This window comes from Rhamphochromis sp. 'chilingali' (genome assembly GCF_963969265.1).
Source record: "Rhamphochromis sp. 'chilingali' genome assembly, chromosome: 1".
In the NCBI taxonomy this organism is placed as follows: Eukaryota; Metazoa; Chordata; class Actinopteri; order Cichliformes; family Cichlidae; genus Rhamphochromis; species Rhamphochromis sp. 'chilingali'.
The window spans coordinates 14,477,211-14,503,944 of record NC_137929.1 but is presented as its reverse complement, the minus strand read 5'-3'; the positions used below and the strand labels follow the sequence as shown (position 1 = coordinate 14,503,944).

Here is a 26,734-nt window from a genome sequence, read left to right as displayed (position 1 = left end):
TATCAAGGCATGGTAAATGAACAGTAAACCTTGCCTGATGACTAATCTTCCCGTTTCCCTCTCATTGATTTATTTGGGTTGTCATGGCAGAAGTATTAAACGATGCCTTTTATTAGAACATAAGCATTTAAATGCAGTAATTGTATTTGAATTAGTTAAATATGAGTGGGCAACTCTGACCATGACAAGACTGCATTTGCTCTAAAAACTTAATAAAAAATTTAGACATATTGTTGTCATTATTTTTACTCTTCAATTTTATGTGTTTTTTCTTTAAGATGGTATCAGAAGTTGCTCCTCCACCATGAAAAAAACCATCTGCATATATTCTTTCACTACATCCACGATTCTCCTCTGTGGTCTTCCTCATTCATCCTGTTTGGAGCTTAATGTTCAACATCCTTTATCTGTTAAAATTACAGAAGGAGAAGAAAGTAATCATCAGAGCAGGAATCATGATAAATGATAAATAGATTACCAGTACATACAAACATAACACTTGCATAATTTCTCTGATAACGCTGCATTGGATGGGTTTATTAACTGTGGGCTGAAATTGTACTACAGTCGGCTGGTGAGGAACTTTTTTGAGTGTTGAATAAAATGTCCTCCACAATCTGTATATGAATTGTCATTAAAACCACAGAGATTCTTACTTATAAAGGAAAGAAAAGTGGGACAAAGCCCATCAACATATTCAATTCAATTCAATTCAATTCAATTGTATTTATATAGCGCCAAATCACAACAAAAGTCGCCTCAAGGCGCTTCATAGATACAGAGAAAAACCCAACAATCATATGACCCCCTATGAGCAAGCACTTTGGCGACAGTGGGAAGGAAAAACTCCCTTTTAACAGGAAGAAACCTCCGGCAGAACCAGGCTCAGGGAGGGGCGGCCATCTGCTGCGACCGGTTGGGGTGAGAGAAGGAAGACAGGATAAAGACATGCTGTGGAAGAGAGACAGAGGTTAATAACAGATATGATTCAATGCAGAGAGGTCTATTAATACATAGTGAGTGAGAAAGGTGACTGGAAAGGAAAAACTCAATGCATCATGGGAATCCCCCGGCAGCCTAAGTCTATTGCAGCATAACTAAGGGAGGATTCAGGGTCACCTGGTCCAGCCCTAACTATATGCTTTAGAAAAAAGGAAAGTTTTAAGCCTAATCTTAAAAGTAGAGATAGTGTCTGTCTCCCGAATCCAAACTGGAAGCTGGTTCCACAGAAGAGGGGCCTGAAAACTGAAGGCTCTCCCTCCCATTCTACTTTTAAATACTCTAGGAACAACAAGTAGGCCTGCAGAGCGAGAGCGGAGCGCTCTAATAGGGTGATATGGTACTACAAGGTCATTAAGATAAGATGGGGCCTGATTATTTAAGACCTTGTATGTGAGGAGCAGGATTTTGAATTCAATTCTGGATTTAACAGGAAGCCAATGAAGGGAAGCCAAAACAGGAGAAATCTGCTCTCTCTTTCTAGTCCCTGTCAGCACTCTTGCTGCAGCATTTTGGATTAGCTGAAGGCTTTTCAGTGAGTTTTTTGGACATCCTGATAATAATGAATTACAGTCGTCCAGCCTGGAAGTAATAAATGCATGAACTAGTTTTTCAGCGTCACTCTGAGACAGGATATTTCTAATTTTAGAGATGTTGCGCAAATGGAAGAAAGCAGTCTTACATATTTGTTTAATATGTGCGTTGAAGGACATGTCCTGGTCAAAAATGACTCCAAGGTTCCTCACCGCGTTACTGGAGGCCAAGGTAATGCCATCCAGAGTAAGAATCTGATTAGATACCATATTTCTAAGATTTTCAGGGCCGAGTACAATAACCTCAGTTTTATCTGAATTAAGAAGCAGAAAGTTAGCGGCCATCCAGGTCTTTATGTCTTTAAGACATTCCTGCAGTTTAACTAATTGGTGTGTGTTATCTGGCTTCATGGACAGATAGAGCTGGGTGTCATCTGCATAGCAGTGAAAATGTATGCTATGTCTTCTAATGATACTGCCTAAGGGAAGCATGTATAATGTAAACAGAATTGGTCCTAGCACTGAACCCTGTGGAACTCCATAATTAACCTCAGTGTGTGAAGAGGACTCTCCATTTACATGCACGAATTGGAGTCTATTAGATAGATATGATACAAACCACTGCAGCGCAGTACTTGTAATACCTACAGCATGTTCTAATCGCTCTAATAGGATATTATGATCAACAGTATCGAACGCTGCACTGAGGTCTAGCAGGACAAGCACAGAGATGAGTCCACTGTCAGAGGCCATAAGAAGATCATTTGTAACCTTCACTAAAGCTGTTTCTGTGCTGTGCTGAGCTCTGAAACCTGACTGAAACTCTTCAAATAAACCATTCCTCTGCAGATGATCTGTTAGCTGTTTGACAACTACTCTTTCAAGGATTTTTGATATGAAAGGAAGGTTGGAGATTGGCCTATAATTAGCTAAGACTGCTGGGTCTAGAGATGGCTTTTTGAGTAAAGGTTTAACTACAGCCAGCTTGAAGGCCTGTGGTACATAGCCGATTATTAGAGATAGGTTGATCATATTTAAGATCGAAGAATTAATTAATGGCAGGACTTCTTTGAGCAGTTTTGTAGGAATGGGGTCTAAAAGACACGTTGATGGTTTGGAGGAAGTAATTATTGAAGTTAACTCAGAAAGATCAATTAGAGAAAAAGAGTCTAACTTAACATCAATGGTACTAAGAGTAACTGTAGATAATATTACATCTGTGGGATGATTATTGGTAATTTTTTCTCTAATGATAAAAATTTTATTTGTGAAGAAGTTCATGAAGTCATTACTAGTTAACGTTAAAGGGATGGTTGGCTCAAAAGAGCTCTGACTTTTTGTCAGCCTGGCTACAGTGCTGAAGAGAAACCTAGGGTTGTTCTTATTTTCTTCAATCAGTGATGAATAGTAAGATGTTCTGGCTTTGCGGAGGGCTTTCTTATAAAGCAGCAAACTATTTCTCCAGGCTAAATGATGATCCTCTAGATTTGTGACACGCCATTTCCTCTCCAGATTACGAGTCATCTGCTTTAGGGTACGTGTTTCAGAATTATACCACGGAGTCAGGTACTTCTGACTCCGTGGTATATTTTCTGAAACATTACAAAGATGCAGGTAATTCTGGGTTCACCTGAATTACAGATTAGACTGGTGGACAAACAGATGTTGTGTACAACTGGTGACAGCATCAGTGACAACAAATTAATCAGCGAGGCTGGAAGCAGAATTAGGAGGCGTCAGAGTCAGCGAGGGTCAGAGATCGACGAACAAATTGCCCACCTTCATGGATAATGCATCCCCCTCAGAAGGATTCAAAATTAGGCCACGAAGAACAGTTCAGGAAACCTATTTTGTTTCGTCTGTGAAACTGTATAAATAAAATGTAAATTATGTTAAAGGCAAACACATTTGTAAGCCATAAGAAACAAACATGCTTTGCAATATACCTTCAAACATCTGTATAGATTTGATACATTATTTATTAACTGAATTTGCTAACATGTCTTACATAGTGAGTGTGTCACGGCTGCCGAGGCGAGCCGTGCGGAATAAATGAGGATCCAATCACAGGCAGTCGTGGAGAAGTGAAGGTGATTTATTGAACACAAAAAGAATGTGGACAAACAGCAAACGGGGCTCGAACTAAACTAAACTGGGAAACAACTAAACTACAGAGCACAATCCTGATTGAAAACGAGCAGAGGAGAATGACGATGAAAAGCAAGGAGAAGGCACGGTGGATACACTGAGTAATACAGACAAACCGGCAACATGCAGGAGAACACACAGGGCTTAAATACACACACACCAGTAATCAGGGGATGAGAGACAGGAGGGCAACACAGCTGGGAGAAATCAGAGCTGATGGGACAGGGGAAATGTAACCTGAACATACTCACATCAGACAGAGACCTTCACAATAAAACAGGAAACTCAGACACGGGGAACCAAACAAGACACAGATCTAAACAGACAGCTTCACAAACAGATGGGGTGACACCATAGACAGACAGAGACACAGACTCAAAGGCAGACCGAATATCACACATAGAACTCAAACAATAATAATAATCATCATCATCATAATAAACTAGAAAATGATAACTAAAAGCACTGGGTCACTGACCCAGGACCATGACAGAGTGTTTCTTTTACTGATGATATTTCAGTGATATGTATTTTTTATGACTAAATAATGCTCTATCGAACACCTGGCAATAACAGCAGGTGTGGCAATTTTGTAATTTGTTGTTTAAATTTGATATTATTGTAGGCAGTATATTTTCTTAGCCTTTGTCATACTCATGCTTAACCCTCTCAGGCTCAAATTAAGTTTTTGTTGCTAATGCACAAAAGAATACCTGCAGTGGTACTTCTGAGTAAAAAACTCATGAAATATGTATGTGGGGTGATCAGGTTGTTAGCTTTTAACTGTTGCATATCTGCAATGCCTGCCTTGAGAGGGTTAACAAAGCAATCTCAGAAACCGTACAGTAATCTTGGGTGTGTGGGGGTCACCCAGAGTCAGAATCTAGTGAGATATCAGTTTCACCTCTTACAGTTTTCCTGTAATCTGAGCTCAAATATGAGAAAATATAGAGTACAGTACAGTAAATTGGGTAAATTTTACTGTTAATTTTCTCTGAATCGTACAGTAATTTGGGCTGTGGATCACAGGGTGGAGTGGAAAAAGTGGAAAAGTGGAGATGAACCAAAACTGGGAGTGGATTGTGAAGTACAATAGTGTCAGGACCAGAGTTGGTCAAGTTACTTGAAAAAAGTAATCAGTAACTAATTACTGATTACTTCCCCCCAAAAGTAATCCTGTTACTTTACTGATTACTTATTTTCAAAAGTAATTAATTACTTAGTTACATTTTAAAAACACGATTTACAACCTGAATAGGTGATAAAGCGATAGATCTTTCAGCCCAATTCTACTTTTTCTGCATAATTCATCATATAAAATGTAATCAAATGGAAAAGTCTCTCTTTTTAAAACTTGTTTAATTAGTTTTAATCTTTTAACTTTATGCATCAAGCAAAAATTGAATTATATGCAACATTCTCTGACTGGAAGAAATTTGTTTAATATTTAAACTTATTTTCTGCCCATTCCAGCACATAAAATAAAATATTTTTTGTGTTTACACTCACTCTTTCAAATAGATGCAAGTAAAACACAGCAGAAAATAAATAAAATCAAAGACTAGCGGTCCTTTGGCTCTATTTTCACCTGTAAAGCAGGAGTAGGGTAGGCGGAGGTTTACCCTGGTGCAGGTGTGCCGCGGTCAGTTGAAGAATCCGCGAGTTTCTCTGTGACTTTCCCATTACGTCGTAGCGCACTCGGTGCTTGCTTGGAAGTTTAGGGGGTTTTTTCGCCGTAAAAAGAAGTTTTCTTCCCACGCACAACGGACACTAATGTTTTTGTCACTTTTTATGGAATCAAACTTAAAGTAAGGTCAGTACTTCCACGCTTTAAACGCTGCACGCTCATACTCTCTCCCGCACTCGATATATTATCCATTGTTGATCTGCACACAGCTGTTGTCACGGACGTTGCACTTGCTTACGTCACTGTCATGAGACATTCTCGCAAAAAAATCACTGTTTTAGTAACGCAGCGTTCCTACGGGAAAGTAACGGTAATCTAATTATCGTTTTTGCAATAGTAATCCCTTACTTTACTTGTTACTTGAAAAAAGTAATCGGATTACAAGTAACGCGTTACTGCCCATCTCTGGTCAGGACACAAAAGACTGCATTTCTAAGCCAGTCGGCACCCGTACCGTAATATGCATAAGAATAGTGCAACAACATTTTAGGTGCGGCTGGCTTGACTGTGTCGTCGTAAGTGAGGGCTCACTTGACGGCGGTCAAATATGGTGCTGGAGAAACAAACTACAGAGAACTTCGTAAAGAGAGTATTGAGTGCTTTGGCGATGTAAATGGACTGGTTCTTATATAGTACTCAAAGCACTTTAAAGAACTTGCCTCATTCAGGTGTACGCAAGCACTTTTCTCTGTAAGCACTTTCTGTGTAATGTTCACACACATTCGGAGAGCAACTCTGGGTTGGTATCTTGCCCAGGGATATTTGGCATGCAGACGGGGATTGAAGCACCTTCCTCTACTACCTGAGCAAAGCCACCCCATGTTCGTCTGTGCACAGATTTCTTTCAATACAGTATTATCACAATTGTGCAAAAATACAGGCATGAAAGCTTAAAGTGCGCGATCACAATAAAGGTGACGCTCAGAGACTGACTGAGTGATCTGAGAACTCATCAGCCCTCATCACTGCCTTCACTTACTTGCTGCTATGGGTGCAGGAATAACACAGTTATGCAGTTATCTGGGACTCTCCACCATTTGACCTTAGAACTGAAGAAGCTTCTCGGATGAGAGGTGAAACGTCTTCAAGTAACTTAAAGAAGTCCAGACGCTTTTCTTTACAAGCTCCTTTGACCAGTTATGCAGTTACTTTCTCAGTCTGCTAGAGCCTCCACTTGAACGCAAGAACCTTCATTTATCTTCTCAAACGGAATTCAAAATGTTTTTTACAAATTGAAGGATTAAGATATAAATCGCAGAAGCATCGATCCACACATTCAAAGAAGAACAACCCAACAAACTCTTCATAAAACTCCAAGAGATATGAAAATCTTTATTTCTGTCTATTCTGTGTTGTTAATAACATCACATCTTCACATAGTAGCAAAAACATATTAAACAAACATTAATCTCAACATGCATACTGTACTTCAAGTTTCTCTCATGGAAAGGCCAGTGTTACTTTTATAGTATCCTTTCCATAAATATCATAAATATCTTTACCCATGTAGTGGAATTATTTTATTTTTTTCATTTTAGTTAACAAGTATAATGTGACCACATTCACTTTTTATCAGGACATGCTACACCACCACGGTGGTTAGCATACAATAACACTGCCTTGTTCTCAAAGCTTCTTGCTAACTGTACTTTTTTCTGAGATGTTCTCTTTAAGTAAGGATACTGAAAGTGTAAGCAGTGTATACGGTCACATCACGTGCTTAAGGTTGTGTTAGCACTGATAATTCCTTCACAGTTCTTTAAAGATGCTGAAGTCATCATATCAGCTGTAAATGCAGTGCTGCTGCTGTCCTTACGCTATACTTTCAAGCATCACACTTTCTTACTGACCAGTTTATTTCCACTTTTTATGCTCTAGTATGGTGTGACTGAATGAAGTCAGCAAACCAAATTCTGTCCATCTGAGGATGAGAAGAAACTTGCATGAAATGGGAAGAATGAGATGAAGATGGCTCCTATGCTTTAGACGTGGCACTGTTTCTGCCATTGTAAGTACGCTAATGCTTGAAAGATCCATTAAAAGTCTGACACTTCACTCTTCAGCTGGAGCGTCCATCAAGTTTTACATTCCAGGTTTCCTCGTTGGGATTACGACTCAGACGATGATGTGAAAAATTAGTTATTACATTAAACCCATAAGATCAACACTGGCAAAAAAGCCGTGCACTTCACAGAGCAGCTTTCTATGGCCGAGCAGCTCCTGCAGGTGTAAGGTGTAGGTGTCACAGCTAGGGATGGGTATTGATAAGATTTTAACGATTCCGATTCCATTTTCGATTCTGTTTAACGATTCGATTCTTTATCGATTCTCTTATCGATTCTTTTTTTTTTTTAAAAAAGGAGAACACTAAGGTCGATTAGCTCAGAGCTTTGTTTTATATCTTCTCTTTGAACAAGATAGAAATTTAGGAGTAACATGGCCTTACAAACCCAACAGTGAGATCTTGAGAGATCCAGCCTACGGCTCTTCAATGGGGTGTCACAGGGTCCCCAGGAAAAAAAAATTGTAAATGTAAAATAATAAAATAAATATTCTTGTGAGACATATCACATATTGACGGGGTCGGGTTATGTTAAAAAGTATAAATTGTTATACTTTGTTCATTGGTTCAAAGGTACCCCACACTTCTTTTTTTGTTTGCTTGTTTGTTCTGGTGTATTTTTCATTTGAACTGTTACTCTGCCAGAGTACTCATATTTACAAGATGGCATTGAACGCCCCATTGGTGTATCAGGAAAACTATTTTGTACGTATGTTCCTTGAAGGGGATTGAAGTCGTTCTTTTTTCCACCGCAGCGAAGGGCTAGGAGTAGGAGAGGAGCTGCTGTATGTTTTTGTTATCGAATCGATCTGATTGTGAAATAAAGCATATGCAGTGAGAAAGCAACTCCAGGAGTCATCCCTGCCTTAAAGCTGCAACATTCTTCTGTAGCAATAACAAAGTATAACATAAATTGTTCTGTGGCAATTACACAAGAATATCCAGTAATGTCCCTGCCTACAATTAAACACATTCACTTACCAAAAATCGGGGGCATCTGCTGTGGCAAATGGGTGCAAGCCTTTGACCACAAACTTAGACACTGCTCGGTGACATTAGTCTATCCTGGCCTGAAAGGAGACGCTACCGGTAGACTGCAGCGAGAACTGTCAGCGAGCGCCAGCCAGACTCTGTCTGTCTCTCTCATCATGGTCACCTACATGTACAGTAATGGCAGGTCTTGTAATAAGGCAGATTGCGCTAACATAATATGCACTGTTAGTTGATTATTTACCTGCCGCATTAACGGGAGAGGACGTGCAAACGTTAGCGCTGCTGCTGGGTTGAGAGTCACGAGTCCGGAGCGGAATTAAAAACGCGTGTCATCGCGTGTTTTGTGAGCAAATGCTTTTGCATATTCGTAGTGTTTCCTCCCTTAAATGAAATATCTACTTTGCAAGTTGCCCTGTTGTCATCGGTTCTCATAAAGTATAATCAAACTTTTGAGCGTTTGAGCCGCTTAGGCGCCATGTTTCCTGCCAGGTAAATGACGCTCCGCAACGTGGTGACGTCATTCGGGGCGACTGGAATCGATAAGGGAATCGTTTGCAAAAATGGCAAACGATTCCAAGGAATTGAAACAGTGGGAACCGGTTCTCAACAAGAACCGGTTTTCGATACCCATCCCTAGTCACAGCACTCTGGTCCAAAGAGGTTATGTGCAGCATGCAGACAGAAAATGGCTTTACAGAATATGACTGAATGTTGAGGCACCAAAACACACTCAGTCTGCCCCTCAGTCTGATCAAGAAGAAAACCTGACTGAGCGCTTCATAACATCAGTATGATGATGTCCCAGAGGCCATGTTCAGGTTATTCTCCCGTCCACACTGAGCGGGCGGATCAGTGGAGTCTGCATTAGCTTTAACAGAAAGGTCTGATTTAAGCAGGTAAGCTGAATAGACAAGAAAAGCTAGAAAGCTTTATCAACTATAACCCCAGCGAGGACCTTGACAGGTGTCTTGTGTACAGGTGAAGGCTGGACAGTCAACAGGATACCTTCCTAACATTTGTCATTCCCAGCATTGAACCGTTTCCTGGCACAGCCTCAGTGAAACAGAGCATCGTTTCCACCCCACAGTTACAGACAGGCTGTGCTTTTCTTTGGTAACACCGTCGAAAGAGAAGCCCCGTGTCCTCTCTCAGTAGCTGCTTTCGTGTCCTGTCAGGATGTACAGGCTGCTCAGTGCTGACGGGTCATCAGTCGGTGTGCTCTGAAGGATGATGGCTCTGCACATTGTCAGCAAATGAGAAGGAGATGAGTTGTAAAGGAAAACCAGAGAAAGGCAGTACTAACCTAAAGCCAGTGCCTCCACCTGCTTCTACTCCTCCCACCTCTAGTACTAACACTACTCTACTGATACTACAACCACTGTAGTTTGACTTTAATGCTACACACTGGTACAGTACTGGTACACTTACTGGAGTTTTACTCCTGTTCCTGCTCATCACCACGCCTACTACTTTTTTAAACTTTATGATAAGTGTGAACATTTACACACCAGCATACAAACAAGTTTAAAGTAGAAAAAAGGAAGCAAAGAGCTGAGAAATACATAAAACATAACACAGAAGAAAAAGAAACCTTTGCAGGGATTCCTTCTACACCCAGTTTGAGTAAAAACTAACTGAAACACAAGGAAAGAAGATAAGATCAACTAAATAAGGGTTGTATAATAATACTTAGTACTGGCAGCCACCAGCGCTAAGCCTCAGCCTCCCAGTAGACACACCTATGGTACCGATTTAAAATCCTACATGTCTTTGTTCTCAGGTTATCACGTTCACAAACTTTGGTGTCCACACTATTTGCCTGCCAGGCTGACAATGATTTAGATCACAGAAACATTTTTAAGCTGTTATTCCTGGTTTCACAGTGGAAAACTCCGGGTAACGTCCATTATCTTTGCTCCTGTATAAGACTTTCCTGAATGCTGAGGTTTGGTCTTCCACATGAAATTCAGTACTTTTGTTTCAGTTTCATTAATGATGCATTGATTTTGGACATCGATGTAATACATATGTGATACACGACAGTCTTTGAGTCCGTCCTTCTCATATATAATCCCACTGTTTTTGCACTTCATCATCTGAAGTGCAAAAACAGTGGGATTTTTAAAACAGTAATGACTGATTTAAAAAAGAAAAGTGAAATATTTCTAATGAACTCACCACGATTCTTATTTCAAACTTCATTAAGAGCTGCTGGATCAACAGGGGTGTCCTGGATTTGTTAGTAATATAATATAGTAATATATTATTATTAGTTTTAATTATTTAGTCAAAAATCAATTCCAGACTGCTCTGAGCAACATGCTGCAGCGAGAGTCCTGACAGGGACTAGAAACAGAACATTTATTGGCTCCCTGTTTTATCCAGAATAAAAGATTCAAAATCCTCACATAAAAGGTTTTGAATAATCAGCCCCTGTCTTATCTTAATGACCTTATAGTACCATATCACCCCATTAGAGCACTTCGTTCCAAGTATTTAAAAGTAAAATGGGAGCCAGACCCTTCGGTTTCCAGGCCCCTCTTGGTAAATGGTAAGTGGACCGGTTCTTATATAGTGGTTTTCTACTCTGACCACTCAAAGCTTGCCTCATTCACCCGTTCACACCCATTCATACTCTGACGGATGCACCGGAGAGCAACTTTCATGCAGGATATCTGGCATGTAGACGGGGAGTAGGTGACCTGCTCCCCCACCTGAACTACAGCCACCACTTCTGTGGAACCAGCTTCCAGTTTGGGTTTGGGAGACAGACACCCTCTCTACTTTTAACATTAGGCTTCAAACTTTCCTTTCTTCCCTGAATCCTCCCTTAGTTAGCCTAAGTCTAGGCTGCTGGCGGGTTCCCGTGATGCACCAAGTGTTTCTTCTTCAGTCGCCCTTTTCACTCACTATCTGTTTAAACACCTCTCTGCATTCAATCATTAGTTGAGAATATTCTCTGGCTCTCTTCCCCAGATTGTCTTTGTCCCGTCTTCCTCCTCTCACCCCCCCAACCAATCGCAGCAGATGCCCGCCCCTCCCCCAGCCTGGTTCAGGTTTTCACCTGCTAAAAGGGAGTTTTTCACCTTTGTGCACCATAATTGCAGGGCCTTTACCTTACAATATACAGTGTCTTGAAGTGACTATTGTTGTGATTTGGTACTAGAATAAAGAAAATTAGCACTAAGGAAAGTAGTTTTCTGTACAAAGTGTCAGGTAGACGGTAGTTGGTAACTTTAATGGCTGTTTTTCTTTGGAGGGCTGCATGCAAACACATAGGCTGCATTTCCTAAATCCTTGGATCTGAGTAACCAACAGAACAAACACTCTAGTGTGACTCCTGCTTTAATGCTACCATTAATGCTAGCAGTATTCATGCTACTTCCACATGCTACTCTGAAAATCACTTCCAGGTCTATTAACAATAGTATCAAGAAAAATACTATCCTGATTACTTCTGATGTACTAGGATTACTAGTTTCTCACAGTGATTGATAGCTCTTGTCAGCATACAGTTAACATACCTGTTTGTTCCCAGAACTCTGAACACACGACTCTCATCTGTAATTTCTTGTGTTACCTGCACATAAAGTGAAAATTCACATGTGTAATGACTTAGAACTAATATGATAAGCACATGATACGAGCTCAGCCAACGTTGGATGAATTTACTAGTTCATCACCTCATCTGAAACTCCTCCCTTTGAGGCCATGCTTCCAGAACGCCAGCACACTATCCTGCAAGCAGACTGACAGAACAGGAGGTGTCACTCAGCTTTCAGGACACACATCAGCTCTCATTCACTTTGTTTGTCACATCATCATTTCTACCTAGTGTTTCAATGGGGAAGTCAAAGACTATTTCTGCAGCCAGCTGTCTGGATGGAAGTCCTTGCAGGTTCACGATCTTTACAGTTCCTGTCCAAACGGTACACAGATTGAGAATGAGCATGAAAGACATTTGAAGGATTCACAATATGCGAGGGGACTTACTTTCCAAGGTGATGAGAACAGTGTCTCGGTCCAGCTGGGTTACCTGCACGACTCTGAGTGCTCCACTATCTCCTGATGCACGGAAAGAAGGAAGCTTGTTGCAACAAGTTGAAGCTTGAAGCTTCAGGAAGTCAGCAGAGACACGCAGAAACGGTCCTACCTGGCACTGGAACAGGAGCGCCGTTCAGCTCTATAATATCAAACCTGAGCTGTTGGCCGGTTGGTGGTTTATCATTACTACAGTCTCTCACTCCAACACACAGCTGAGAAGAGAATCTGGGAGTCTGATGGCGAGTTGCTGTGAAACAGTCACCAAGGAAAACAAAAAAAACTAAATAAATTCTCATGGATGGTTAAGTGATGCTTGTTAAACCTGAGCTGAACCTGTTCATACAACCGTCAAAAACAGCACAACAGAATTCTTGTATGATTATTAAATCTTGAGATTAAAGATAAACCGATGCCATCCACCCATCCATCCATCCATCCATCCATCCATCCATCCATCCATCCATCCATCCATCCATCCATCCATCCATCCACCCGTCCATCCGTCCAGCCGTCCATCCATCCATCCATCCATCCATCCATCCACCCGTCCATCTGTTCGTCCAAACATCCACCCACCCATCCATCCATCCATCCATCCATCCATCCATCCATCCGTCCATCCATCCATCCATCCATCCATCCATCCACCCGTCCATCCATCCATCCACCCGTCCACCCATCCGTCCATCCATCCATCCACCCACCCATCCATCCATCCATCCATCCATCCATCCATCCATCCATCCATCCATCCAGCCGTCCATCCATCCATCCATCCACCCGTCGATCCATCCTTCCATCCATCCATCCATCCATCCATCCATCCATCCATCCATCCATCCATCCATCCCCTAACTGCACGTCTTTGGACTGATGCCACTTTTCCATAATGTTGTGGCACAGGCGTGTTTCTCCAAGCAGCACTGTGTTAGGACTGCAGACAGGCTTAACACAGAGCTCTGTTCTCACAGTACATACATTATCGTTATGAAATGTGCGAGACATTCACAAAAAAACTGTCAATTATCTGTGCTATGTGATCTAATGGTGCATGCTGGCGTTGAACTGTGTGCTGATAACACTGTTCCTGTAGCACAGAAAACACATGGTAACCATTCAGTTACACGAGCTTGGACCCAGAGAAGGTGCTGTTGGTGTTTTTGGACGGCGTTTATACAACGTTTCTTTTATTTAGTCTCTAAAATCTTGTTGGGCTTGAATAAAAAGTATGCATATGTTATTAAAAAAAATCAATTACATTCTTCAGCTTCAGATTTTGATATGCTGTCTGTCTACTTTTATGTAATCCAGGTCTAATGGCTGGTTTGCATTGTGGAAATCGGGTTAGAGTTAGAAAGGAAGACATTTATTCAGGTGGCAAGTTCGACATATCTGTACAAACCTTTAGATGCATGAACTTTTGAAGAGGCTCATACCACAAGAGTAAAACCAGGCCCGATGGGACAGCCCCGCACAGATATGTACTATCTGTGTATGGGTTTCTTGCTGAAACAGAGAGAGCAGGACTAAGTGTCTGCAGTTGTTCTCCGTGAACAAACAGACTGACCAGAGTAACTCGGCATTGCTTACCTACACTGCACCTCCTACAACCTTTAGTGTCAGGAATCTTTACAGATATGGTAAACTTTCTGTGGCCAACAGAGAATATCCAGGTCAGAACAAGCAGACAAAATTGGGTTTACAGTATCCTCCTTCCTCAAAATCAAGTGGTAGCATCATACATGACATTATTAACACTGCTGCACCTACAGCTCCTGTTTCCCTGCATCTGTGATGGCGTGTCGTACCTGAGACTGATCCGCTCAGTGAGGCGGTTGGTGCTGAGCGACAGGCTGCTGTGTTTCTTGTGCAGATGTCCTTTCTGTTCAAACAGAGCTGGCAGGCTGTGCGAGTAAAGCTGGGCCGACTTGCCTGCAGGATGGAGCCTTTTTAGAGCAGCATATTATCGAGTGGACACAATGTTCTCCATTTGTGTCACGCTGTTTGTTACCTGATACGGACATCAGCACATTGTTCATAACATATAGCCATATACATCGCTGAGGGAGGAGCTGTGGGGAAAAGACAAGCAGTTCACTGAGACTTCAAACATCCAGCTTCAGTCATCAGACTGTTCCAGAAACATCATTTCCTGGTTTTCAGTGCTCCTCCTTTCATCAGGAGCTGCACTCCTTACTCAGGTTTTTCAGGGTGATGCGATTAATGACTTGCACTTTTTTGTTATTACTTGCATTTTTACACAATGCTCTTCTACTCTGACTGACACTTTCAACTACCAGCTTGACCGCGCATCACTCTTTTCTACCTCAAAACGACCAGTTACACATGTCTGCATGAATTCTGCACGCACGTTTTTCACTACAAGCTGCACACAAACACGTGCGCACATCCATGATTTACTCCAAACCTAACTTAACCTTCGGCGCTTTTTAACTTTCAACCCCTTCAGTGGAAACATTGGGAGAAGTTTGCCAGTGTGGTATTATAATATTATTTTATGCCACGTTAGACCCCTAATTGAAGATTGTGAATTATTATGTAGTTTTAGTTTGCATTATTCTCCTGAATTAGAAGAAGGTGATAACTATTGCATTTGTTAAACTGATTTGCATTACATTAGACTGCTGATTTATTGTGAATGAATGATATTGTTTCATGATGCATTATACTGCTGAGTTATAAGAAATACTGTTCGCAGAAAGTCATCGCCTTATTTGTCTGATTAGAAGAGAACAGAACATGCTGGAGTTTTCTGCCCCAACTCAGCAGGAGCAGATAAACAGGGAGCCAAGGTCGTAGCTTAGGCGCCGTGTGAGAGAAAAGCATGTGAATGTTTAGGCTTTTATGATAAGGTGGGGGCCACTAGAGGCTATAAGAGTTTGATCAATGCTCCACCATTTTGAGATCTGATGCTGTCTGCGTACGGTGTCCATCTCCCACGCGTGTGATCATTAAAATCATCGTTTGACTCAACCCGGTCGGACCAGTGTTGTTATTGTGGTTTTTCCTCTTGTATCCATCCCCAATATTTGAATCCGTAACACCATCAAACTCGTCGTTGGAGGGGAGAGGGAGGGGAAACAGGAGGACAAAGGATGGCGGGAACAACTGAGCTGTAGTGCTTTTTTTTTTTCAACTGTGCAATATTTGCAATATTGTTTTATATTCGACCTTTTTTGTGGGGCAAATAATATTGACACCAGTCATTTTGTGTTTTTCTGAAATTATTCTGTTATTGTGTACAAAATATTTAAAAAATTCAGCTATATATGTTGATGCATGCTTTTATTACCAGTCGCATTGATTGCTGTAACGCCCTGCTCTCTGGTCTCCCCAAAAAGAATATATCACCCTTACAACTTTTACAAAACTGCAGCTCGTGTGCTGACGAAGACCAGAGGGTGGGCCCACAGTACACCGGTTTTAGAATCGCTGCATTGGCTCCCCGTGTATTTCAGGATCGATTTTAAAGTTCTTTTATTGGTTTTTAAATGTCTTAATGGTCTGCTTCTCTCAATGACTATCGCCCTGTAGCCCTCACCTCAGTAGTGATGAAGTGCTTTGAACACCTGGTCAGAGACTTCATCATTTCTTCACTACCAGACACACTGGACCCACTACAGTTCGCTTACCGTCCAAATCGTTCCACAGACGATGCCATCTCTCATCTCCTCCACACATCACTCACTCACTTGGACACTAGAAGGGGGAATTATGTTAAAATGCTCTTCATAGACTACAGCTCTGCATTTAATACCATAATTCCCTCCACACTCACCACCAAGCTGGAGCATCTGGGACTCAGCTCATCTATGTGTCAGTGGATCTCCAACTTCCTAACTGGCAGACCACAGGCAGTAAGGATGGGCGGACATGTCTCAGCCTCCACCACTCTCAGCACTGGAGCCCCCCAGGGGTGTGTTCTGAGCCCCCTGCTGTACTCTCTGTACACATATGACTGTGTGGCCACTACCAGCTCCACCACCATCATCAAGTTTGCTGACGACACCGTCGTGGTGGGCCTGATCTCTGATAACAACGAGACGGCCTACCTGAAGGAGATTAGGAATCTGGAGAACTGGTGCCAGAGGAACAACCTCCTTCTAAACGTCAGTAAGACAAAGGAGCTGATAGTGGACTTCAGCACTAAGCAGGAGAGGAACTACCAGACCCCCGTCATCAACGAGTGCCCAGTGGAGAGAGTGGACAGCTTCAAATACCTCGGAGTTCACATCACGCAGGACCTGTCATGGTCCTGTCACATCAACACCGTGGTGAAAAGGCCCGACAGCGTCTCTACCACCTCAGACGCTTGAGAGACTTCCAACTGCCCTCCAAGGTGCTCAGGAACTTTTACTCGTGCACCATAGAGAGCATCCTGACGGGAAACATCTTAACCTGGTTCGGGAACAGCACCATGCAGGACAGACGAGCTCTACAGAGGGTTGTGCGGTCAGCTGAGCGCACCATCCGCTCCGAGCTCCCTGACCTGCACTCAATCTACAGCAGGCGGTGCTGGACCAAGGCCAGGAAGATCGTGAAGGACCTCAGCCATCCCAACAACAGACTGTTCTCTCTGCTGAGGTCAGGAAAGCGATTCCGCTCCCTGAAGACCAACACAGAGAGACTGAGGAGGAGCTTCTTCCCGCAGGCGATACGGTCTCTCAATCACACCACCACACAGTACTGACCCACACATATGGTTCTTACACACACACTGGACTTTCTGGACATTGTTTTCACTTCATCACTTAAATCACTTTAAGCATATTTGCACTGCACAAGACATAATGTGGATTGCACAACACTGGTCACTATATTCTTCATTTCCAGTTAATACTTGTACAGCTGCTGTTATTGTGTATATATTTATTTATTTATATTTCTTCATACATTCTTATATAGTTCTATATTGTGTATTTTGTTGTACAGTTATTTTATTTTCAACTTTAATTTATATATTTTATGTTATTCTCCCAGTTAAATTTACCCTTCATTCTAATTTGTGTTGTACAGTTATTTCATTTTTAACCTTAATTTATATCTTATTCCCTCCTAGTTAAATTTACCCTTTTTAATTTTTCCTATTTATTTCCTATTTATTTCCTTTTTTTTTTTCTTTAGGTCACGAGCAGTTGTCCAACCATTTCACTGCATATCGTACTGTGTATGACTGTGTGCGTGAAAAATAAAATTTGAATTTGAATTTGATTTGGGCCTGATAGGTTTGTAGCTTGAACCCATCCGCTGGAACGTTGAAGACAATATAATTACACTGCTAAGCAAGACACAAGTAGGCAAAGTTCTTCATGTTACTCGTGCACGGGAGAGAACCGGACAACCGCTTGACTCCAGTTGGTCTCTCCGTCCTCCCGTAACACTGTCCTTTTATTGAGGTTACATGAATATGCATAGGTTCATTAACATACGACGTCTACATACAAACAAAGAGTACCTTGCCTGTGTGTGTGTGTGTGTGTGTGTGTGTGTGTGTGTGTGTGTGTGTGTGTGTGTGTGTGTGTGTGTGTGCTGCTGATCAAAGGGTCAAACATCCTTGGTCAGGAAGAGGGTAGCCTCCCCCTCACCCTAGATGGTTCATCCTAGATAACACGGTGAGGAAGTCCTGCAGTTCATCTAAACAAAGAGCACTTAGACTAGAACAGACGTAGCTACGTTAATCCTACCATAAAACAATAAGACACGGTATGACCTCTCATGCTCCCAAAGTGCTGTCTAATACACACAAAGTTTGCAGACTATCAAGGATCAAAACCTCTACCAATCTACAACTAATTACAAAACTCTAAGCATATATAAGTAAATATTTCTAAGCATAAATGACAATCAACAATACAAATCTAACATTTCCCCCCTTTTTGACCTTTATGCTTGAAAAGTTCCCAGGTATGAATACCTCATGTCTGACAGTTTCAATGCAAACCTTTTTATACTCAGCATATGTCAAATCACCCTAAATTACTGAAAGGTACACAGTTTAATAAATGTATTAGCAGTTACCCCATTCATTGAGCTCATCTTATGGCAAACTGCATCTTACGAGCAACCAAAGAAATTGTTAATTTAATAGTGAAACTAAAAAAGTAACATTTTCAAAAACATCTCAGCTTGGTGATGCTTCCTCCGGGTGTGCAAATCACATGTCTCTCTGCAGAGTGGTTTGAGTTCTGCAGGGCGTCATGAATGTCTCTTCTAGTTGTTTCGTTGTCCATAGGACCAGAGTCCAAATGTATGTAGAATAAACATTCAAACATACCAGTTAGTTTTGTTGTTTGTCAACATGGGTCTCAGCTATTTCCAAAGCTGCAGACCTCTCAGCACTCTAGTTTTATGGCCTCCCATCACCTCACTTCAGGCCTTCATCCTGCGAGGGGGATATTCATGACTCCTTCATTGTCCACGCTCTGCAGAGAAACACCTCTGTGGAAAGGGTGCTGGGTTCCGTCATCTTACTGCTGTTATGATCCCAGCAGCCTTCAGAGTGTCATCGTATGCACAGTATAGTGGCACAGCATTAGGTGTTGTTCATAGGAAACTGCTGTCATCACCACCATAGCTTCTGGTTCCTGTGCTTTCATAGAATCATGATGTCATCCCCGAACTCCTTCTGCGCTGTCGATGGAGCTTGGCACGCTCCCCTCATCCCACAAGTTTTCATGTTCCAACGCTGCTGAAGGTTTAAGGCAGAGCACGTCGTACACCTTAGTTGTCTTCCTCAGCGTCAATATTGAATCTTTCATTTTATTTAAAATCTCCTGGAAACTCAGTAGCACAGCTCTCTGTGTGATGTCTGCTGTGCTGAAGATGATCTCTGATCCTCCTGAAGCCTCTCTCCTGGCCTCAGCTCCCATCTTGTGGACGATCCTCTCCTCTATTTTGCAGGCAGTTTCATGGTCCTTGCTGTGGCTCCAAGGTCTGATCTCATGATGGGCCCCAACCAGCTTGACCTTTGACCTCAACCACTGCCTGGCTGTCAGCTATGCCTGGAATGGTTCACGCTTCTCACTGGGCCTCTGAAGATTTCTCAGGAGATTACTGCTGCACCTGTATTCCCTTGCTAAGAAGAAAAACTTCTATTTGGAGAGCATGTCAACAATCATCAAACCACATTCTTTAGTTCAGTGAACTTCACTTATAGGCCATCAAAGCCTCATCTGAACATGGATGCACCACTTGCATAGGTTTAATATTTGTAAATAAACGGCTAATCACACAAATCACTGCAACAATAATAGTAAACATTGTTTAATGTTAATCCTTGCACTCCACCTCTTGACGCATGGACATTCCCATGCGTCAACTCACCAAACCTGGATCCCTGTCTTAAAGAAAAAGATTAGCTAGATCATGTCCCAGGCAACATCAGGGCATCTCCTCTGGAGTAGCTCCGTAACCCTGCAATAAAAGATGTTAGCGTGTGTTGCATATTAAGTTTGCTTAACACCTGGCTCTCCCAGGAGCCTGCATACACACCATCACGGCCTGGAAAGCAAAATCTGGAAGTGAAATCAAACTTCATACCTGTAAACAATTGTATCATAAGAGTAATAAGCATTCAACATCAGCAAGACAAGTGTCATGTGCAGGTTTTCTCAAATCAGTAACTACAACTATTACCCTAATTCACCTCAGACATGGATTATCCCATGTACTCCGTTAACATTAATGTAATCAGTGACTTCTCTTAAGCAAAGTCACTCCACTCATATATTATTATTATGGGTTCAAAAGTGGCCAGCAAATGAGCCCATAATAAACTATTCCATAAATACCGTAATCTCTTATTTGTTTTACCCATGTCACTTGTCCGCTTCAGCTGAATCTACTACAGCATTCTCAAAGAAACAAACATTAGCAATACACATTGACTGTGGTCAGACGGAGGTCAAACACAGGTCAACGGATTCTAGAGGTGCCATAAAACACCATAAAGTTAACACTCGCTGTGGAAACAGTAACACTGGTCTCATCACAGTATGTCTCAAACTATATTAATTTCTCCATCAACATATGCCTGTAACTACAGTTTTCTTCACACATAAACCCAGAAATCTTGTAGTAGAGAAACATTAGCCAGTATTCCTATAAATCACATGATCAAACACATGAAGAACCGTAATGCTGTAAAAACGAAAATGCAAATGTTAGCGCTTGCGCAGGCGTATGCATACTTTGTCACAGTTATCTCTGTGAGCACACAAGCTAGTGAATGACACACACATAGTAAATTCACAGACACAGAAAATGGCATTTAAAATGTTAAATCATCATGCAACCTCGAGTGTTGCTGTCATCTTCCTGCTTCTGTAAAGGGAAGCACACACAGACTCATCTGCACCCCTGCCAGGCGGGGGTCAACTTCACACAGTCGTGTTACATCAGTAAAGTCTTGTCAGCTTTTGTCAGCTTTTACCAGTCAGTCAGTTTGTTTTCCTTTCACTCACTCATTCATGCATTCATTCTTTCTTTCTTTGCTGATAGTGGAACCTATCGTCGCATTTAGTTTCCACTCTCAGCAAAATGACGTCATTTCAAAAAGAAAAAGAAGAACTTTAGTTTGGATTACATCGCTGAATCCTTTTGGACTGGGACTGTCATTTAATAATTGTCCCAAATAAGTGGCTTTCTCCAGAGTCCATTTAAATGTGGAGAACTCACTTGGCACAATTTTCTCGACGACGTGTAGCGCTTTTAATTCCCGACGTGCAGATCTGCTTAAAGAACAGAGATTATCAAACAAAACTTTCAGTGCACTGTGAAAGTATCAAAATAAAAAGGCCTTGTTAAGTCATGACACAAGCTCCTCATCTCAGGAGGGTAAATCATACCATTAGCATGGTTTATCATACCATCATACTAATCGGCAGGCTCAACTTCACAACAAAAGAAAAATCATCAGCTAGATTCACTCCAAATCAACCATCAGCTGCACAACACACAACATAATCCTAATGTCTTATTAGCTATGAGTTTAATTACCAGGTCTGTGCTCTTCACTCATTTAGGCCACAGATCTATTTTATTCAATTTTCCTTTTCCCTTCATCATAAAACATGTGACATGCTGTCATGCACTTCACAAAACAGTCTGTTCTGACGTATTCAGAGTTGTGTATCTAAATACAGGATTCACTCGCACATCAAAGCAGGAAACTCAGTGTTTTAGAGTCTCTACTCAACACACAACAACTCCAACACATCTCATTCACTCGTGCTAGAATTCAGTCACCTTTCATTAATCTAAAACCGATCACTAATTTGCATATCAACTATTAACCCACTAAGTTGACAGGACGACAGAAAAGCATGTTCAAAATAGTATCACAAAAGACAATTTCCCTCATACAGTAAATTACATGTGCTGCCTCAATCAAGCAGGAAGCTTCTCCCAATTTACCATTTTAACAACTAAATTTATTGTCTGATCACTGGTTGGTCAAACCAGGATCTTTTTTCTCACAAAAGTTAAATTGTTGTCCTGCAACTTGGAGAGTCAATTTTTTTTCTTTAGGATAAATTCAGCATTTGATAACAAGTGTCTGCTAAATTGACACTATTGTAACACTGATGAAAGATAACAAGCTAATTTTCATTACATGTGTTTGTGTTATTAGGCAGGTCTAATGCATGTCTGTGGAGCTGCATCTCCAGCAGAGCATGTTCTTAAAGCTGCCTTTCCTACACACTTCTCTGCTATTATTTAATCATTTCTTAACTAATGTGCTATGAGTCTTCATGAGTCATTTTGTGTTTGGAATTGTTAGTAGGGTTAATGCATGTTCTGCTTGTGTGTGTGTGATTTTGTATATGTTTCTATTTTCGCAATGTTTCAGACTCCGTCTCAATTTTCCAACTTAAGCAGTCAGTTTTCTTTTCCCCAGGTTTGCTAACCCAAATTTTGATTTCCCACATTAAATAATTCCTATGCGTTCTCACCTAGTCTTCTCACTCTGTTGTCCTCTCCCACTTCAACAGTCCAACAGCCGGCAGTTCTCCTTCAGCTTTGTCCTGTGTCCCACTGTCTCTTCTTGCCATTTTACTCCACAGGTGGCAAATGTCAAACTCCAACTGTTCAGTTCTCCTCAAACGTTTTCTTCACATGCACAGTGAAGTCACAGCCACTCTCACTATTGTCCTCTGATGCGGTTGACTTCGTGCTAGTGGCTGAAGTGCTGCTGCTGCTGCCTTCCTGGGCGACTTCTTAGCAGCTGCTGCCGGTTTCTTGGCTTTGGCCGCGGCGGGCGTCTTAGCTTTGGTCTCAGTAACCCTGTTCATCTTGAAGGATCCGGAGGCCCCGGTGCCCTTGGTCTGCACCAGAGTGCCCTTCGCCACCAGACTCTTGATGGCGGTCTTGACACGGGCCTTGTTCTTGTCCACATCGTAGCCTCCGGCAGCCAGAGCCTTCTTGAGGGCGGCCACGGACAGGCCGTTGCGCTCCTTGGAAGCGGCCACGGCTTTCACAATCAGCTCGCCCACGCTGAGGCCGACCTTCTTGGGCTTGGAAGTCATCGTCTTCTTCTTCTTGGCCTGAACCTCAGCGCAGGGCGCAGGGCGTGTTTATGATGGAGCCTTTCCCACCACAGCGCTGGCACGTTGAACGCATCATGAAGGGTCCATTTCTTTCATGTCGCTAGCCAGCATGCTAGCTGCATGTGGCTTGCCCGAGTCACTCAGTCCTTTTTGAGCATTTCAACATGCTGCCACCGCCATCTTGCTCGCCCCTCCGTGGAATTCATCCAATCAGACAGGAAGATGGGTTTGCTTTCTTCTGCTGCTGTTTATCCACATTGCTGCTGCTTTGCTGGGACTTTTTGTGCTCAGGACTTGCTGCTGTCTCTTTATCATGGAGCTGCATTCCTTATCTTCAGGGAGGAGTGAGCTCGCTTGTGAGGTTGAGAAACACATGGCACTGTAAATAAGTCAGCCAGAAACTTGGCCTGCATGTTTCCAATGATGTTAAACTATAACTTTCTTCCGACCGCTGCATGTGGAAAATTGATTCAGGTCTGCTTTTCACCTGAAAGTGACAAACTAAGACATTTCATTATTATCATCACTGCTTAATCAACACATATCTCTCTCTCTCTCTCGCTCTGTGTTTTTGTGAACAGTCCTTTCTTAAAAGCAGAAAATGAAATTATAGTTGTTTTTTTTGGTTGATCAACACAAAACCTTTTTCCTATGATTATTTTTTTCTACAATATAAATTCTCCCTCTTATTCACTCTTTTTTTTTTTTATTTACAATAGCTGGTGACCTGCAAAATCACCGCTGTCACTCAAAATCAAAGGCAATTACTTTTACACAGCGCACAAAAACACCGTGACGTCAGACACATTCACACTCACTTTGTCATCTGCAAAAATAAATCACATGGCTGATGATATGTGCCATGGTGATCCGTAAATATGATCACCAGTTTATTTAACTATTTTTCAACCCAACAAACAAATAATCAAAAACATGATGCTGATGTTATGAACACTCTACACACAAGTCAAGATGCAGGAAAACTGCTCATGGAAACGTTGCACACTCCAGTTATCACAGTTATCATAGCGCTGTTTCCCTCTCTTAGAGTAGTTCTCAGACAGCTCTCGATCTGATAATGTGTAGCCTGCTCATCAGCTCAGAAGAAAAAAAAAAACTGCAACGCAACATCACACAGTAGTTGCTCTGCCCACAGTGGCAAAGTCTTACACTTTCATATTCAACTCAGCTTCTCCATCATGTACTTTTAGATGTTTCATACAGGGTTCAGCATATTAGTTGTTTTCACAGGTGTGCTCTACATCTCAACAATGGTTCATAATAAGACGACAGTCTTCCACACAGGTCAAGTGCCTCTATGCACTTCATTAGTTTAAATATTTATCTATATCACTTCACCTCACATGTCATCGTACTGAATTTAAGCAACCACAAGCGTAATGTAGATGACTTTTAACAACTATCCACCTCAATTACGTCTATGGTCTGGCACACAGGCTGAAGAGTTAACGTTTTGTGTCAGCAAGGGGTGGGGGGACAGCCACCCACCAGAGCATAGCTGCTGATGTGGGCTGGCCTTCTCCACACGCTCTTCAAGGCTGGTGTGTTTTCTGAAAACTTCTAACATTTTAATCTCTTCCATTTTTAAGCCTGCGATTAACCGCACGGCTCAGGTCCGCGTGAAACCCGCGTGACCGCGCTCGCGTGAACCCGCGCAGCTGTGGAGCCGTCGCTCCCTCTCTTTTTTACATAAATACTTTGTGCTGCCAGGAGCAAAGTCCAGCACAAACGTCTGTCTCCCTCCGACTCACTCTTGGTTGCTTAGAAACCCATGATAACAACAACAGTCGGTGTCACAGACCACATGTTCTGCTCCGCACACACCCACACAACAACAACAACAACGACGACGACGACAACAAAAACAACACAAAATAGGCCTATCGTCCAGCACAATCTGGACCCCGCGGAACTTCTCAACGCCCCACAAAGTGGCGGAGAACTCACCTCTAGCCACACAAAGTAGCGAGGAACCTCTTGCTCCACAAAGTAGCAAGGAACCCGGGTATCGCTACACAAAGTAGCGAACTTCTCAACGCCTCACACAGTGGCGGAGACTGCACAACGACACGGTTATAGAGTCGGCCTCTTCTCAACGCCTCACACAGTGGCGGAGACTGCACAACGACACGGTTATAGAGTCGGCCTCTTCTCAACGCCTCACAAAGTGGCGGAGACTGCACAACGACACGGTTATAGAGTCGGCCTCTTTAAACTTACTTGGCGTTGCTTAGAGTGTAATATCAGCCCGAATCCCGCCGACCGTCATTCATCGAGGAGAAAAGACAGACCGCGAATCCACAGGAACTTCCTGGCTGACGTCAGTCTTTTAGCGTGCCTCTCCTCCCCTCGGTGAATGCGATTCCAGGGCTCCGGCATCGAAGGACCAATTAATGATAGGTTTGTAGCTTGAACCCATCCGCTGGAACGTTGAAGACAATATAATTACACTGCTAAGCAAGACACAAGTAGGCAAAGTTCTTCATGTTACTCGTGCACGGGAGAGAACCGGACAACCGCTTGACTCCAGTTGGTCTCTCCGTCCTCCCGTAACACTGTCCTTTTATTGAGGTTACATGAATATGCATAGGTTCATTAACATACGACGTCTACATACAAACAAAGAGTACCTTGCCTGTGTGTGTGTGTGTGTGTGTGTGTGTGTGTGTGTGTGTGTGTGTGTGTGCTGCTGATCAAAGGGTCAAACATCCTTGGTCAGGAAGAGGGTAGCCTCCCCCTCACCCTAGATGGTTCATCCTAGATAACACGGTGAGGAAGTCCTGCAGTTCATCTAAACAAAGAGCACTTAGACTAGAACAGACGTAGCTACGTTAATCCTACCATAAAACAATAAGACACGGTATGACCTCTCATGCTCCCAAAGTGCTGTCTAATACACACAAAGTTTGCAGACTATCAAGGATCAAAACCTCTACCAATCTACAACTAATTACAAAACTCTAAGCATATATAAGTAAATATTTCTAAGCATAAATGACAATCAACAATACAAATCTAACAGGGCCGTCTTATCTCTCAGATCTGCTTTTACCATACGAACCCTCGCGGACCTTGAGGTCCTCTGGTACTGGCCTTTTGACTGTTCCCAAAGACAGCACACATACTCATGGAGAGGCAGCTTTTCAGTGGTATGGTCCTCGTCTGTGGAACAGCCTGCCGGAGGAGCTCAGGGCCGCAGAGAACGTACATGTTTTTAAGAACAGGCTCAAGACCACCTTTTTAATTTATCTTTCACCTAACGTTTATTTATTTTATGCTTATTTATTCTATCCTGTTATTCTATTTATTAATTTAGGTTTTACCTAATATTTATTGATTTTATTCTTACTCATTTTTTATCTTCTTACTATTTCTATTGTATCCCGTTCTTAATTACTTTATCTTTTTACCCTGTATATATCCTATTGTGACATATCTCCAGTGTTTCCTCGGAGGGGGCTCTCTGCACCGGGGCTGTGATCGACCGTGGCTGCTGGGGCTCTGGGGGTCCTCTCAGCCTGGCTGGGGGGGGGGGGGGGGGGGGGGGGATATGGGTGCATTCATGATTGTTTATGTTAATGAGAGTGTGGGGGGTTAGTTGGAGGGCGGGGTGGGGTGCTTTTAACCATGTAAAGCACTTTGTGCTACTTTTTTTGTATGAAAAGTGCTTTATAAATAA

General features: G+C 42.2%; 3 protein-coding genes across 5 annotated transcripts in view; 1 reads left to right on the top strand and 2 right to left on the bottom strand.

Moving 5' to 3' along the window:
• Window positions 1-26,734, top strand: part of LOC308407496 (protein NLRC3-like) — a gene marked incomplete at its 3' end in the record, with an annotated part of 496,743 nt that overhangs the window by 209,962 nt on the left and 260,047 nt on the right. The window lies entirely within an intron of this gene.
• LOC308394443 (mitogen-activated protein kinase kinase kinase kinase 2-like) lies at window positions 12,100-14,824 on the bottom strand. 3 transcript variants are annotated; one of them, XR_013971215.1, is made up of 8 exons: window positions 14,478-14,824; window positions 14,275-14,398; window positions 14,057-14,115; window positions 13,869-13,972; window positions 12,576-12,713; window positions 12,416-12,487; window positions 12,254-12,340; window positions 12,100-12,171 (listed from the first exon to the last, which is right to left on the bottom strand). XR_013971215.1 is itself a non-coding variant. In XM_080878798.1 (6 exons), the coding sequence occupies exons 1-6, from the start codon at window positions 14,503-14,505 to the stop codon at window positions 12,107-12,109; spliced, it is 435 nt and encodes a 144-aa protein (XP_080734924.1). In that variant the 5' UTR covers window positions 14,506-14,824; the 3' UTR covers window positions 12,100-12,106. The 3 variants fall into 3 exon arrangements, 1 of the variants encoding a protein (XP_080734924.1); XR_013971214.1 differs by lacking the exon at window positions 12,576-12,713 and having other exon boundaries at window positions 14,057-14,398; XM_080878798.1 differs by lacking the exons at window positions 12,576-12,713; window positions 13,869-13,972.
• Window positions 21,024-23,747, bottom strand: LOC308394457 (histone H1-like). Its single transcript, XM_080878815.1, has one exon. It carries the CDS (start codon window positions 23,011-23,013, stop codon window positions 22,600-22,602), a length of 414 nt encoding a protein of 137 aa, XP_080734941.1. The 5' UTR covers window positions 23,014-23,747; the 3' UTR covers window positions 21,024-22,599.